This window comes from Scyliorhinus torazame, chromosome 29 (assembly GCF_047496885.1).
Source record: "Scyliorhinus torazame isolate Kashiwa2021f chromosome 29, sScyTor2.1, whole genome shotgun sequence".
NCBI lineage: Eukaryota > Metazoa > Chordata > Chondrichthyes > Carcharhiniformes > Scyliorhinidae > Scyliorhinus > Scyliorhinus torazame.
The window spans coordinates 22,702,031-22,716,646 of record NC_092735.1 but is presented as its reverse complement, the minus strand read 5'-3'; the positions used below and the strand labels follow the sequence as shown (position 1 = coordinate 22,716,646).

The 14,616-nt window shown below is 53.0% G+C and overlaps 1 protein-coding gene across 4 annotated transcripts in view; it reads right to left on the bottom strand.

The window, feature by feature from the left end:
• The window catches only part of LOC140403928 (BAR/IMD domain-containing adapter protein 2-like 2), a 77,599-nt gene that overhangs the window by 42,633 nt on the left and 20,350 nt on the right, over positions 1–14,616 (bottom strand). For 3 of the 4 annotated variants that reach the window (XM_072492187.1, XM_072492186.1, XM_072492185.1), the window contains exons 2-3: positions 13,872–13,947; positions 4,275–4,361 (exon numbers count right to left, since the gene is read on the bottom strand). In XM_072492187.1, coding sequence (XP_072348288.1) covers positions 4,275–4,361; position 13,872 — 88 coding nt within the window. In that variant the 5' untranslated portion in view covers positions 13,873–13,947. Of the gene's footprint in view, positions 1–4,274; positions 4,362–13,811; positions 13,948–14,616 lie in introns of all 4 variants that reach the window. The other variant, XM_072492189.1, reaches the window with a different exon arrangement.

Here is a 14,616-nt window from a genome sequence, read left to right as displayed (position 1 = left end):
ATTGCTGGAAGGTGCCACGCTCGAACTGGCGGAGACGAAAACCTTGGCGCTCTCCATGATGGTCGCATCTCGTAATGTACAATCGTACCTCTCCCGCCGCGCTGCCCACCCTTCTACCCCTTCCTACCCCTCCTGGACCCTGCCGACAACCTCCTCAGCCGGGGTCCTGCCTTCGCAATACGCCTGCGCCGCACGCCACTCCGCGCACCCCGGGGGTCCCCGCTGCTACTTCTGCGGTCAGCAGAAGTACCCCCGCCAACACTGCCCGGCCCACACTGCAATTTGTAAAGCCTGCAGTAAAAAGGGCCACTTCGCGGCTCTGTGCCAGGCTCACGCAGTCGCTGCGATCACGCCTGCTATCGCCCCCCTCCCCCACGCCAGACGCACAATGGGAGCCGCCATCTTCTCCTTTTGGGTCCATGTGCGACCAATGGGCACTGCCATCTTGTTCCCCTTCGGCCATGCGCGCCCCATGGGCACCACCATCTTGATCCGACCCGGCAATGTGCGCACCATGGGCGCCGCCATCTTGTCCCGACCCCGCAATGTGCGCACCATGGGCGCCGCCATCTTATCTCAACCCCGCAATGTGCGCCATGGGCGCCGCCATCTTGTTCCCCACAGGGTCCCCGGACATCCCGACATCGGACCACACACGCTCGCCACCTGAAGCATCCAATGGCTACCCGCAGCTCGCTTCGATGACGCTGGACTAATCTCGCCCGTTCACCCAGATACGGTAAGGCGCTGCTCCCTCGCGGTCCACCCTGCCAATCTAAGGATCTCCCTCGCCTCCGGATCCCACTCCGTCCCGATCCGAGGCTTTTGTACAGTCACCCTCACGGTCCAGGGCGTAGAATTTAGTAACTTCCGCCTCTATGTCCTTCCTAATCTCTTCGCTGCACCCCTGTTGGGCCTGGACTTCCAGTGCAACCTCCAGAGCCTCACCCTCAAATTCGGTGGGCCCTTACCCCCCCCTTACCGTTTGCGGCCTTGCGACCCTCAAGGTCGATCCCCCCTCCCTTTTTGCCAATCTAACTGCAGATTGCAAGCTCGTTGCCACTAGGAGCAGACGGTACAGCACCCAGGACAAGACCTTCATCAGGTCCGAAGTCCAGCGGCTGCTTAAGGAGGGTATTATCGAGGCCTGCAACAGCCCCTGTAGCGCCCAAGTGGTAGTGGTTAAAACTGGGGAGAAACACAGGATGGTCGTGGATTACAGCCAGACCATCAATCGGTAAACGCAGCTCGACGCGTACCCTCTCCCACGCATATCTGATATGGTCAATCAGATTGCGCAGTACCGGGTCTTCTCAACAATTTACCTGAAATCTGCCTACCACCAGCTCCCCATCCGGAAGTCGGACCGGCCATACACTGCCTTCGAGGTGGACGGTTGCCTCTACAACTTCCTTAGGGTCCCTTTCGGTGTCACAAATGGGGTCTCGGTCTTCCAAAGAGAGATGGACTGAATGGTTGACCAGTACGGTTTGTGGGCCACCTTTCCGTACTTAGATAATGTCACCACCTGCAGCCATGACCAACAGGACCACGATGCCAACCTCGATAAATTCCTCCGCACTGCCACTCTTCTCAACCTGACCTACAACAAAGAGAAGTGTGTGTTCAGCACGACCCAGTTAGCCATTCTCGGCTATATAGTCCAAAACGGACTTCTCGGGCCTGAACCCGACCGCATGCGCTCCCTCATGGAACTTCCCCAAGGCCCTCAAACGCTGTCTGGGGTTCTTTTCCTACTACGCTCAGTGGGTCCCAAACTATGAGGACAAGGCCCGCCCACTCATCCAGTCCACCCAATTCCCCATCACGGCCGAGGCACAACACGCTTTTGCCCGCACCGGAGCAGACATCGCCAAGGCCGGGATGCGCGCAGTGGACGAGTCACTGCCTTTCCAAGTAGAAAGCGACGCTTCCGACGTCGCCCCTGCCGCCACCCTAAACCAGGCAGGCAGACCCGTGGCATTCTTTTCCCGCGCCCTTCATGCTTCTGAAATTCGACACTCAGCCGTCGAAAAGGAGGCCCAAGCTATCGTTGACGCTGTGCGGCATTGGAGGCATTACCTGGCCGGTAAGAGATTCACTCTCCTTACGGACCAACAGTCGGTAGCCTTCATGTTCAATAACACATAGCTTGGCAAGATCAAAAATGATAAAATCTTGCGGTGGAGAATCGAGCTCTCCACCTATAATTATGAGATCTTGTATCGCCCCGGTAAACTCAACGAGCCCCCAGACGCCCTCTCCCGAGGTACATGTGCCAGCGCACAAGTGGACCAACTCCGGGTCCTACACGACAGCCTTTGTCACCCGGGGGTCACTCGATTGTACCATCTGGTCAAAGCTCGCAATCTGCCCTACTCCGTCGAGGAAGTAAGGACAGTCACCAGGGGCTGCCAGGTCTGTGCGGAGTGCAAGCCGCACTTCTACCGGCCGGACCGTGCGTGCCTGGTGAAGGCTTCCCACCCCTTTGAACGCCTCAGCGTGGATTTCAAAGGGCCCCTCCCCTCCACCGACCGTAACATGTACATTCTCAGTGTGGTCGACGGGTACTCCAGGTTCCCCTTCGCCATCCCATGCCCCGATATGACGTCTGCCACCGTCATCAAGGCCCTCAGCACCATCTTCGCCCTGTTAGGTTTCCTCGCCTACATCCACAGTGACAGGGGATCCTCATTCATGAGCAATGAGCTGCATCAGTTCCTGCTCAGCAGGGGTATAGCCTCCAGCAGGACGACCAGCGACAACCCCCGGGGAAACAGGCAAGTAGAACGGGAGAATGGGACGGTTTGGAGGGCCGTCCAGCTGGCCCTACGGTTCAGGAACCTCCCAGCCTCTCGCTGGGAGGAGGTCCTCCCTGACGCTCTACACTCCATCCAGTCACTATTGTGCACCGCCACTAATAACACACCCCATGAACGTGTTTTTACCTTCCCCAGGAGGTCCACATCCGGGGTGTCGCTCCCGACTTGGCTCGCTGCTCCTGGACTGGTCCTTCTCCGTAGGCACGTCCGACTCCACAAGGCGGACCCCTTGGTGGACAGGGTTCACCTGCTCCACGCCAACCCTCAATATGCCTACGTTGAGTTCCCCGACGGCCGCCAAGATACTGTCTCACTCAGGGACCTGGCACCATCAGGTTCCACCCCAACATCCCATCCCCACCAATGCGCCCCCCCCCCCCACCTCCCACCGCGCCGCCAATATTGACCCCACCAGACCACCCACCCATCCTCCCCCCCTTTTCAGCACAAAAGGATGAAGAGGACTTCTGCACGCTCCCAGAGTTCCCCGATGACTGGCCAGCATCAGCACCGCCATCGCTGCCACCTCCACCACCGCCAGCACCAACTTCGCCGCCACCGTTACGCCGATCCCAACGAAGCACCAAAGCACCGGACCGGCTGAACCTTTGACGGACTCCGGACCGTCAACATGGACTTTTCTTTCCCTACCACTGTACATAATTGCACTAATTGTATATAGTTTCACGTCACCCCCGCCGGACTCATTTTTAACAGGGGGTGAATGTGGTGATCCACTGTAATAGGAGATGTAAGGTAGGACCTGCACTACAGGTTCGCTGGTAGCTCCTGCCGGCTGGCTCCGCCCAGGGAGAACTGTCTAAATATGCATGACCTCCAGCCATTTCGCCAGCTGCAGCAGGAGGCCTCGCATCTGACTGTAATAAAGCCACAGTTGTAACCAACTTTAGTCTTTGTGCAATTGATCGTGCATCAATAGGTCCAACCTAAAGCGTCCTCAGTCTGCTGGTCGTGAGTGAAACCCTGCATGAAGTGACTTTAACCAGCATCAGCCCATGCCCAAAAGGAGTATAAGGAGAATGGACTCCAAGAGACAAATGCATTTAGGTTATAGAAAAGTGTGGAAACACACGGCTCTCGCGTTGGCGAAGTTCAGGGGCGTCATCAAGGTTTACATCGCTTCCCCCTTGAACCATACCTTGTCCGATGAAAGCACTCCATTTGACAGCACCTGATACTCCTCACCTTGGAGAACACTTCGCCAAACCTCGCCGAGAGTTGCACTCTGCTAGCAGGTTCGCCCCCCCACCCCCCACCCCCTCACCCCCCCCCACCCCCCCCCACCCCCCCACCCCCCCCCCCACCCCCGCCCCCCCCCCACCCCCACCCCCGCCCCCCCCACCCCCACACCCCCCAAGTGAGGTGGCCATCTTACCTCAGGAGAGACTAGGGACCCCAGGAGACCTGATCCTCAGGAGAATTGACTCTTACCCAGTGTCTGAGATGTGGACGTCTGCAAGGCCTGTTCGCCGAATTTCCCCACCGCGACAAAGTAGGCGTTAGCTGCCGTGGCCAACACTGGAAAAAGGGTAAGAAGACAATTAGAAAGGCTTTAAAAGGGGGGGGGTTCACTCAAAGGTCAGTGACGGTAGGCAGAGGGAAAATGTGGGACTATCGCCCTTGGATTTCCAGCCATGGTTAGAACATAGCGGGCAACATCATGTGATTTCCAGATTCATGTTGCCCCCAAGTGAGCTCCATTGGCAAGTTGAACTGAAAAATCAGCCCAATTGTCACGTAGGAAGCGTATTTCCCCGCTGACAATTGAGTGTAGACAGAGGGAGTGCTGCAGTGTTGGGGGCGTTGACCTTTGGATGCTTCCCCTCCCCCATCTGCTCTCCCGGGTCGACGTCCGAGGACTCTACCTTTGCCGTTTTGAAGAAGAGCAGGCAAATTCTCCCTAACATCCGGGATAACTCTCATCCTTCACTAAAAACAGATCTAATCATCAGCTCTTTGTCTTTGGGGGCTTTGCTCTGGATGTAAAGTGGCTGCTGCATTTCTGACCTTACACGTGCAGACTCCTCACAGACAGTGACCCAAGCCGGGAATCGAACCTGGGACCCTGGCGCTGTGAAGCAACAGTGCTACTCACTGTGGCTATAAAGCACTTTGGAACATCCCGCGGTCCTATATCAGTGATGGGCAATCTCGGTGAGTGAGTGGGCCACATGATGGGCCCTCCTTCATCTCAGGGGGCCACAAGATTGAAGTCGGGGCTCGTTCACTAACCGTGATCCCATGAATACGATCAAACACATTTAATACACGCCAAATATTTCATAACGAGTTGTAGAAAATGCTTCATCATTTATATATTAACAGAAATATTGACACTTTGGACACAGAGGGAGCGCACGGCTCTCACAGTCAACGCTGTGAGTAATCAGCACGCTCCTCGCCTCACTCGCCCTCGCTTTACGCGCGAATCACTTCAGCCATACCGGCAGGAAAAAAAAACGACCCCGACGGAAATCAGCGGAATGTGGCGACCCTGCGCGTGGGCAACGATCAACAAAATATCTCGTGCGGGCCACACTCGGAACCCAGGTGGGCCGCATGTGGCCCCCAGGCCGCAGGTTGTCCTCCGCTGACCTACGCAAACGTTCATCGTCCTTTTTGTATTTCATAATGAGAAGGCGCCAAGGGCAAGGCAAGGTTTTTCCTTCCTGGTTCTTGAATTTCTTTACCCTGGATCATTCTCTCTGGCTACTAGAGCCCTATATTGAGGTGGACCAGCTACCATCTGGGAGCAGACCATTGCACTCGGTCATAGAATACACGCGGCCTGTTAATCAGCGCTGATCCAAAGCTCGAGTGCCCGTATCCTCATTGGCACTAAAGTCCCACTGGCACTGCCAGCAATGCCTCAATTTTAAAATTCCGATCCTTACATTCAAATCACTCCGTGATTCTTCCTGATGTCTCCTTCTGCCACACCAACCCTCAGAGATACCTGCCTCCCTCCCATTCTGGCCTCGCGACATTTACTGCTGCACCCTAACCGACGGCCGAGCCTTCAGCTAGTCCCAAAGATCTAAAATCCTCGACCTGAACGCCAGCACCTCTCACTCCTCCTTAAGGATCGTAAGGATTAAGAGGCCATTCGGCCCATCACGCCTGCTCCGCCAGGCGATAAGATCATGGCCGAACTGATTGTGCTTTTCCATTTTCCATTGGCTGTTGAAAAGCCCCAAGGGCCTTATAGCATCGTTTGAGGCTGGGCATTACAGACAAAGGACTGTAAAGGATGCCCGGACGAACGCCATTGTGGCTGCCGAAATTGAGATGTGGTTTTACATTGGCGAGGTCATTGGCCGAGGAAACCTGATTGGATATGGGTTGGGCCAGCATTCCGCTGTAAATTAATATTTCAAATTAAATAAAGCCAATAACTAAACGCAAGTCTGCCTGGCGGTTTTGAAACTCCAGTGCAGAGTTAGCGGGGTGCAGGATAAAGATTATGGGTGGGATTCTCCGCTTGCCGACGCTGAAATCGTATTCGGCGATTGGGCGGAGAATCCCTTTTGATGACGAAAATTAGATGCTCCCGCATCATCAGTGAGTATGCGGCACGCCGTTGGGACGGCCTCAGGATGTCACCTGAAGACCCTCCCCCGATGCTCTTCCCCCGGTGGGCCGACTTCCCGAAGACGCGGGACACTTGTGCTCTGAGTTTTCGTCAACCTGGCGTGGCGGCTGCGGACTGTGTCCAGCGGCGCCACAGTCGGAGGCGGGGGGAGGGGGAGGGGGAGGCGTTTCGCTGACCGGGGGGGTCTTCGGCGAGGTCTGTGGGGACCGGTGGGGGGTGGTCCGGGGGTGGCGAGTGGTGTTACAGGGGGGCACTATCTGGCAGGCCAGGTCCACGTGCGGACTGCACCATGTTGTACGGCGCGAGCGCTGCAGGCGTCACCATGCACATGCGCGGCTAAGGACCCGGCAATTCTCCAGCCGCTTCTGTCGGGAACGCCTTGGGGGTTTACGTGGCGCGGCTGCTAGCCCCGCACCAAGGGCAGCATCGTTAACCTTTTCATCGTTAAACTAGACACTTCCTCCGGACTTAGCCTCAAAACCGGAGAATCCAGCCCTGCCTCCCACCTTGCTGAAGCTACCGTTTGGTAAGAAAGACCAAGCAGAGCCCTGCGGAGTCTCCACATTCCTTCCTGAGTGGTGCCTTGGGACTGTTAATGGTGCTGTACGCTGTGGGGAGGTGCTGGTAAGATCACTGGACTCGTAATCAATCAGGAGACCCCGCTGTCAAATCCCACCGTGACAGATGGAGGAATTTGAATCCAACGAGACCATTTCCGATTATCGTAAAAACCCACCTGACCCGTCGGAGAAGGAAACCTGCCATCCTCTCTCGGCCTGGCCTACAGGTGACTCCAGACCCACAGCCATGAGGCTGCCCTCAGAAATGACCGAGCAAGCCATTCAGCTCAAGGGCAATTAGGGATGGGTAATAAATACTGACCTCGCCAGCGACGCCCACATCCCATCCATAGATTTTTTTTTTTTTAAGCGCAAGAAAACTGGAATTTCTTTTTTTAATTTTTCCAATTAAGGAGCAATTTTAGCGTGGCCAATCCACCTACTCTGCACATCTTTTTGGGTTGTGTGGGGGGGGGGGTGAGACCCATACGGACACGGGGAGAATGTGCAAACTCCACACGGGCAGTGACCCGGGGCCGGGCTCGAACCCGGGTCCTCGGCGCCGTGAGGCAGCAGTGCTAACCACTGCGCTGCCCCGCCGCCCAAGAAAATGGGAAAAAAGTTAAAGGTTTAACACCCCTTCATAAAATGCGTGAAGGGAGCATCGGTTTATCACTGTGTGTGTGCTCACTTGGCCATTTGAGAACTTCGGAGCAAGCGGCTACTAAATAAGCAACACGGTGGATCTGCGTTGCTCAAGCACAGCATAATGAGGACAATAAATCAATATGTTACCATGACTCATGACTTTAACAAGGGAGTTGCACGCACTCAATTACTGCCACAAACAACTCCTGACTTTCAGACTGAATAGCCCAGGATCCGCCACGCTCTGCCATGTCTCCAACAAACCCCTCTCAAGGCGAATGCCAGGAAAGCATTAATGTCAGGTTGTCAAACCCTCACAATCGCCCCGGAGTCTCCAGGAATCTCCTGGAGTCTCCAGGAATTAAATACTAATCTCCTGAACAAACAACGTACAAGGAAGTAATAATAGGGGACAGTCTGAGAACAATGGTGCATTTGTTAATTCTAAGAAGTGCTGGGATAAGGAACTATGGCTGGCGATCAAGAAATGAAAATGAAACAAAATGAAAAACGCTGATTGTCACAAGTAGGCTTCAAATGAAGTTACTGTGAAAAGCCCCCTAGTCGCCACATTCCGGCGCCTGGTACGGGAATTGAACCGTGCTGCTGGCCTGCCTTGGTCTGCTTTAAAAGCCAGCGATTTAGCCCAGTGTGCTAAACCAGCCCAAGAAACAGCCGATACAAAAAAATGGAAATGCCAGGAAGGCAAGGCCACGGGGAGAGACGTGTTATAGAGTCGCAGGGGTCCACAGCCCAGAATAGGCCATTCGACCCGTCCCGTCTGCGCCAGTCAAAAACAACCAGCTAACTATTCTGATCTCCTTTTCCAGGCCTTGACCCATAGCTTTGCATCTAAATTCTACGAGTGACCAATAGCTTGAGTTCTGGGGTGGGAGGCTGAAGGCTGGAGGTCAAGTGTTTTTTTTTAAATTCTTTCATAGGATACGGGCATTGCAGGTGGGGCCAGCATTTGTTGACCATCTCTAATTGCCCCTCAGCTGAGAGGCTCATTAGGCCACTTCAGAGCTGGCAGTTAAGAGTTACATGGTCACCATTAGAATCAGACAATCCCTACAGTGCAGAAGGAAGCCATTCAGCCCATTGAGTCTACCCCTACCCTTGAAAGAACACCCCACCTAGGCCAACTTCCCCCGCCCTATCCCCGTAACCCCACTTAACCTTTGGACACTAAAGGACAATTTTTTAGCATGGCCAATCCACCTAACCTGCACATCTTTGGACAGTGGGAGGAAACCGGAGCACCCTTGGAAACCCACGCAGGCACGGGGAGAAGGTGCAAACTCCCCACAGACAGTCAGCAAAGGTTGGAATCGAACCCGGGTCCCTGGCGCCATGAGGGAGCAGTGCTAACCACTGTGCCACCGTGGTAGTCTTCAGTTCCAGATTTTATCAATTGAATTTAAATTCCACCAGCTGCCGTGGTGGGATTTGAACCCATTTCCCCAGAGCCTTAGCCTGGCCCTCTGGATTATTAGTCCAGGGGCATTACCACCACACCACCCTGTGGGTGCTGTATATTTTATATATTTGATTTTCCTCACAGCAACTCAAAGATGACACTAGTCTCTAAGTGTGCACAAAATCTATTTACCGAGTTTTTATAATGTTTAAAAATGTCTACAATGCTCATCTTCTGTGTCTGTTTACTTATCTCTGAGTCAGCACCCAGTCTTAATCAATCAAGTGCAGTGAGCATAGATCAGTTAGCAGACTCACCTCATCATACCTGGAGCAATTTAACCATCGAACAGTACAATGGGTATGGAAGTCTAGGGTTATAGAATAGACCAGGGAAGTGGAGTTGCAGTCGGAGGTCAGCCAGGATCTTATTGGGTGGGCAGAGCAGGCTCACTCTTGCTCCTGTTTTCTACCTGGTCATCTACTTGTGATATCTCCGTGAGTGTGGCCAAGTGGAGTCAGCAATCTAACGAGGATGTTCCTGCGTGGTCATCAGGTGAGGCCGAGATCTGTCTCCAGTTAGCACGAGATGGGAAAAAAAACGAACCAAGTTGCTAAAACTGTGAAAGAAATATGTGGAATCCTAATAGGGGCTTATAGTACAGCGGCAGAGATTCTCTGCTCTACCTTTATAAGTTACTGGTTAGGCCTCAGCTAGAGTATTGGGGGCACCGCACGGCACAGTTCGTGGGTTCACAGGGAATGATTCCGGCCTCGGATCACTGTCTGTGTGGAGTCTGCACGTTCTCCCCGTGTCTGCGTGGGTTTCCTCCGGGTGCTCCGGCTTCCTCCCACAGTCCAACGATCCAGGCTAGGTGGATTGGCTCTTTCGGAGGTTTGGTCCAGACTCGATGGGCCGAATGGTCTTCCTCTGCGCTGTAGGGATTCTATGATTTGGAGGGCGCAGAGGAGATTTACCAGGTGCATAGACCCGACTACAGTGCAGAAGGAGGCCATTCAGCCCATCAAGTCCGCACCCACCCTCAGAAAGAGTACCTTGCCTAGGCCCACACCTCCACAATTCTGGAACCCCCACCACACCTTTGAACACCAAGGAGCAATTTAGCGCGGCCAATCCACCTAACCTGCACACCTTTGGACTATGGGAGGAAACCGGAGCACCCGGAGGAAACCCACGCAGACACGGGGAGGACGTACAAACCGTCTTTAAATCTGTGTCCCTCAGTCAGACGGTCACCCGAGGCCGGAATCAAACCCGGGGCCCTGGCACCGGGAGACGGCAATGCTGACCACCGTTATTATGGAGGGCTAGGAGAAAGTACTTGGTTCCCCTGACACCGCCCCCCCCACCCCCCCAAAACAGGAGTCAACACTGACAGAAATTTTAGCCAATAGGGGGAAGAGGCGACTTAAAACAAAATGTCAGCCCCCCCCCCCCCACCCAGCTCGATACCAGACTGAACACAGCAAAAATAGTCAGACAAATATGGTAATTGGCACCAAAGCAGCATTAAAAAATCGTACATTACGATAGTGATACACATCAGAACTGGCAAGTCAACTTGAATACAACAAAAAAAAAAACATGTGTTCATGAGTCTTTGTTCGGTGTCCAGGAACGGATTTTATTGCCTAGAAACCTGACCTTACTGGATTTGAACACAGGTTCTTGACTGGTATTCTGTTAATTCTGTTTGAGTTTGGGAGGTCTTGATGCCCTTGTGGAACGAGGCCCAAGTGCATTTGGAGCTGTCTACCGGCCTGCAAGCTATGTTGATTCACGCCCTCCCTCAGTCCCCAGCCTCAGACTTTAAGAGTGGCCATTTTCATCAAGGACCCGAGGTTGCCCAGTCACTGCCCGCTCCCTCACGCACTCACTCGCATTCTCCCACGCGGACTCTCTGATGAGATACGCTAAGCTGGGCTAAATTAAATGAACGAGACTTAAATAGCTCAGAGTATTGCCACTGGTATGTGCAAAATCAAACCAATCTCCTGATGGTCTTCAGTCTGAAGGTGTTCCTTGTTGCCGCGGGCAACAGGTGCTCGCCAACTCCTCACGGTTACACAGTGGTTAGCACTGTTGCCTCACTGCGCCAGGGTCCCAGGTTCGATTCCCGGCTTGGGTCACTGTCTGTGCGGAGTCTGCACGTTCTCCCCGTGTGTGCGTGGGTTTCCTCCGGGTGCTCCGGTTTCCTCCCACAATCCAAAGATGCCATGATTGGCCATGATCAATGGGCGGGGGGGGGGGGGGGGGGGGGAGGGGGATATGGGTATAGGGCGGTGGAGTGGGTCTAGGTAGAGTTCTCTTTCAGAGGGCCGGTGCAGATTTGATGGGCCGAATGGCCTCCTTCCGCACATTAGGGATTCAATGGATTCGAGCAACAGCGTTCTCTCCATGTCTGCGTGGGTTTCCTCCGGGTGCTCCGGTTTCCTCCCACAAGCCCCGAAAGACGTGCTTGGTAGGTGGATTGGACATTCTGAATTCTCCCTCAGCGTACCCGAACAGGCGGCGAAATGTGGCGACTAGGGGCTTTTCACAGTAACTTCATTGCAGTGTTAATGTAAGCCTACTTGCGACACTAACAAAGATTATTATTATGTAAGTGACCATCATTTCTACCTGAGCCAGGATACTGAAAATTGCCAGGTCGGTCTATCATGGGGAAATTACACCCCGGCCTGGCCCAGCCCAACCTCTGGATAACAATCAGCAGAACATTTCCTGATTCTCCCCTCGCTAAGCCATGGTCCCCAAAGGCCAATTGTCCCGTCCCCACCACTTCCCAGCTGAGGTCTGATTAGATACAGGTTGGGGTCTGAATCTATGACCGAGGTGCCTCAAAGGAGACTGAGGGGACATTTAATAGATGTGTACATTGGTTTAGATTAGGTACAGAAAGGAAATAGCTCTTCCCATGGGCTAATGATACAAGGACTAAGGAACACAAATTTAAAGAATAATACAGCACAGGAACAGGCCCTTCGGCCCTCCAAACCTGCACCAATCATGAAGCCCATCTAAATTAAAACCTTCTGCAATTCAGGGGTCCGTATCCCTCTCTTCCCATCTTATTTATGTATTCGTCAACATGCCTCTTAAACACCACTATCGTATCTGCTTCCACCGCCTGCCCTGGCAGCGAGTTCCAGGCACTCACCATCCTCTGTGTAAAAAAATCTTCCCTTGCGGGCAGCATGGTGGCGCAGTGGTTAGCACTGCAGCCTTGCGGCACCGAAATCCCAGGTTCGATCCCGGCTCTGGGTCACTGTCCGTGTGGAGTTTGCCCATTCTCCCCGTGTTTGCGTGGGTTTCGCCCCCACAACCCAAAAGATGTGCAGGGTAGGTGGATTGGCCACGCTAAATTGCCCCTTAATTGGAAAAAAATGAATTGGGTATTCTAAATTCATTTAAAAAAAAACTTACCTTGCAGATCTCCTCTAAACTTTGACCCTCGCACTTCAAACCTATGTCCGCTAGTAATTGACTCTTCCACCCTGGGAAAGAGCTTCTGACTATCCACTCTGTCTATGCCCCTCATAGTTTTGTAGACCTCTATCAGGTCGTCCCTCAACCTTCATCGTTCCAGTGAGAACAAACCGAGTTTCTCCAACCTCGCCTCATAGCTAACGCCCTCCATACCAGGCAACATCCTGGTAAATCTCTTCTGTACCTTCTCCAAACCCTCCACATACTTCTGGTAGTGTGGCGACCAGAATTGTGCGCAATATTCCAAATGTGGCCTAACCAAGGCTCTGTACAGCTGCAGCATAACTTGCCAATTTTTATACTCAATATACCCGGCCGATGAAGGCAAACTTGCTGTATGCCTTCTTGACTGCCTTATCCACCTGCGTTGCCACTTTCAGCGACCTGTGGCAACGCAGGTGAATATGAGATTTAAGGGAGATGCGATGAGGCACGTTTTAACGCAGCGAGTGGTTTTTTAATTCTTACATGGGATGCGGCCATTGTTGATTGCCCTTGAACTGAGTGACTTGCTCGACCAATTCAGAGGGGCAGTTAAGAGTCAATCACTTTGCTGCGGATCTGGAGTCACATATAAGCCAGACTGGGTAAGGACGGCAGATTTCCTTCCCTAAAGGGGATGAGTGAACCAGATGGGTTTTTACGAGAATCAACAATGGTTTCATTGCTATTGTTAAACTTTTAAATCCTGAGTTTTATTGAATTCAAATTTCACCATCTTCTGTGGTGGGATTTGAACCCGCGACCCCAGAGCATTACCCTGGGTCTCTGGATTAATAGCGACAATACTACTACCCCATAATGTTAACTTGCTGGTGACTAGGGCAGGGGAAATAGAGACGAAGAACGACTTCAGAAGGAGAATTGGCCGGGCACTTGGGGGAGGATGGGGACAGGTCTGGCAGGATAGAGTGGGAGGAATAGGACTGAGCGGATTGGTTTACAAAGAACTTGCATGGACTTGATGTGCTGAATGGCTTTCATGCTCTGTTAGGCTCCTCCTTGCAAGCCAGGCATGTCGGGCGCACCAAGGTCCCACAGACAGCAGCCTAAATGGTCAAGACCTCCAGGGCGTGACCAACGGCGTAGAAAGTTCCCCAAACAGCCAGTTGGGCAGCTGGCGAGAGCCAGATCAGAAGGGTTAGCCGGTTTGTCAGCTGGAGTTGGTGTTTTTGAAGGCCTTTTAAAGCTTTAATAAATCTGCTCCCGTTATCGTTCGATCTTGAGTTTCAACAAACCTGAAAACAACGCCAAGCTGAAAGCTAAATGTCACAGGAACCCTCCGGTGAAATACCTACTTCTGAAGGCTCTGATAAAGTTGGTTCCGAGAAACACCAGATTCTGCAGTCCGGGATTGAATTGCTCTGTGATATTCTGCAATAGAACACAAAACGATTAACCAGCGAGGCGTCACAGGCATTGAACCGCAAGGACCAAGTGTATCTTGCTTCGGTCTGCAGAGGTCGATCGAAGCACTGAGCATTTCTACTGAGTTCAGGGAATGGAAGCAAGATCATCCGCGCAACAGGAGAAACTGAAAACTGTGCCCCTCCTCGGCCTCCCGGGAATCACCTTACGGTTCTAAGGTCAGAGTTTGGGCCCACGGATACGGAACATTGCGGCGTTTGGTCAGGCACGCAGAGGGATTTACTTTCCCTCACCAGAGCTGTGGCGGTTTCTGGAGGCGGCGGCAAAGCAACGTTAAAATAAAACCTTCCCGGTCAGTAACGAGGGAGGGGGGCAACGGGGAGGGGGGGGGGGGGATTCAAATGGAAGCACGCTCCACTTTTTGAAAACTTCAGCAATTTTGAAGAAGGGTGGAAGGTTTCGTTTTTTGAGGGGATCTGATGTTGAAGAGGCCAAGAGGACTTGCGTTTCTCCCAGGCGCCAGACGTCTCAACGCACCTCACAGCCAATCGAGAGCTTTTAAAGTGTGGTCAGGTGTTGTGAGGTAGAAACCATGGCAGCCAATTTGCGTGCAGCAAGTCCCAGAGGCAGCAATGTGATGCAAACAAATTGACAAATTAACCAATTGGAAAATAA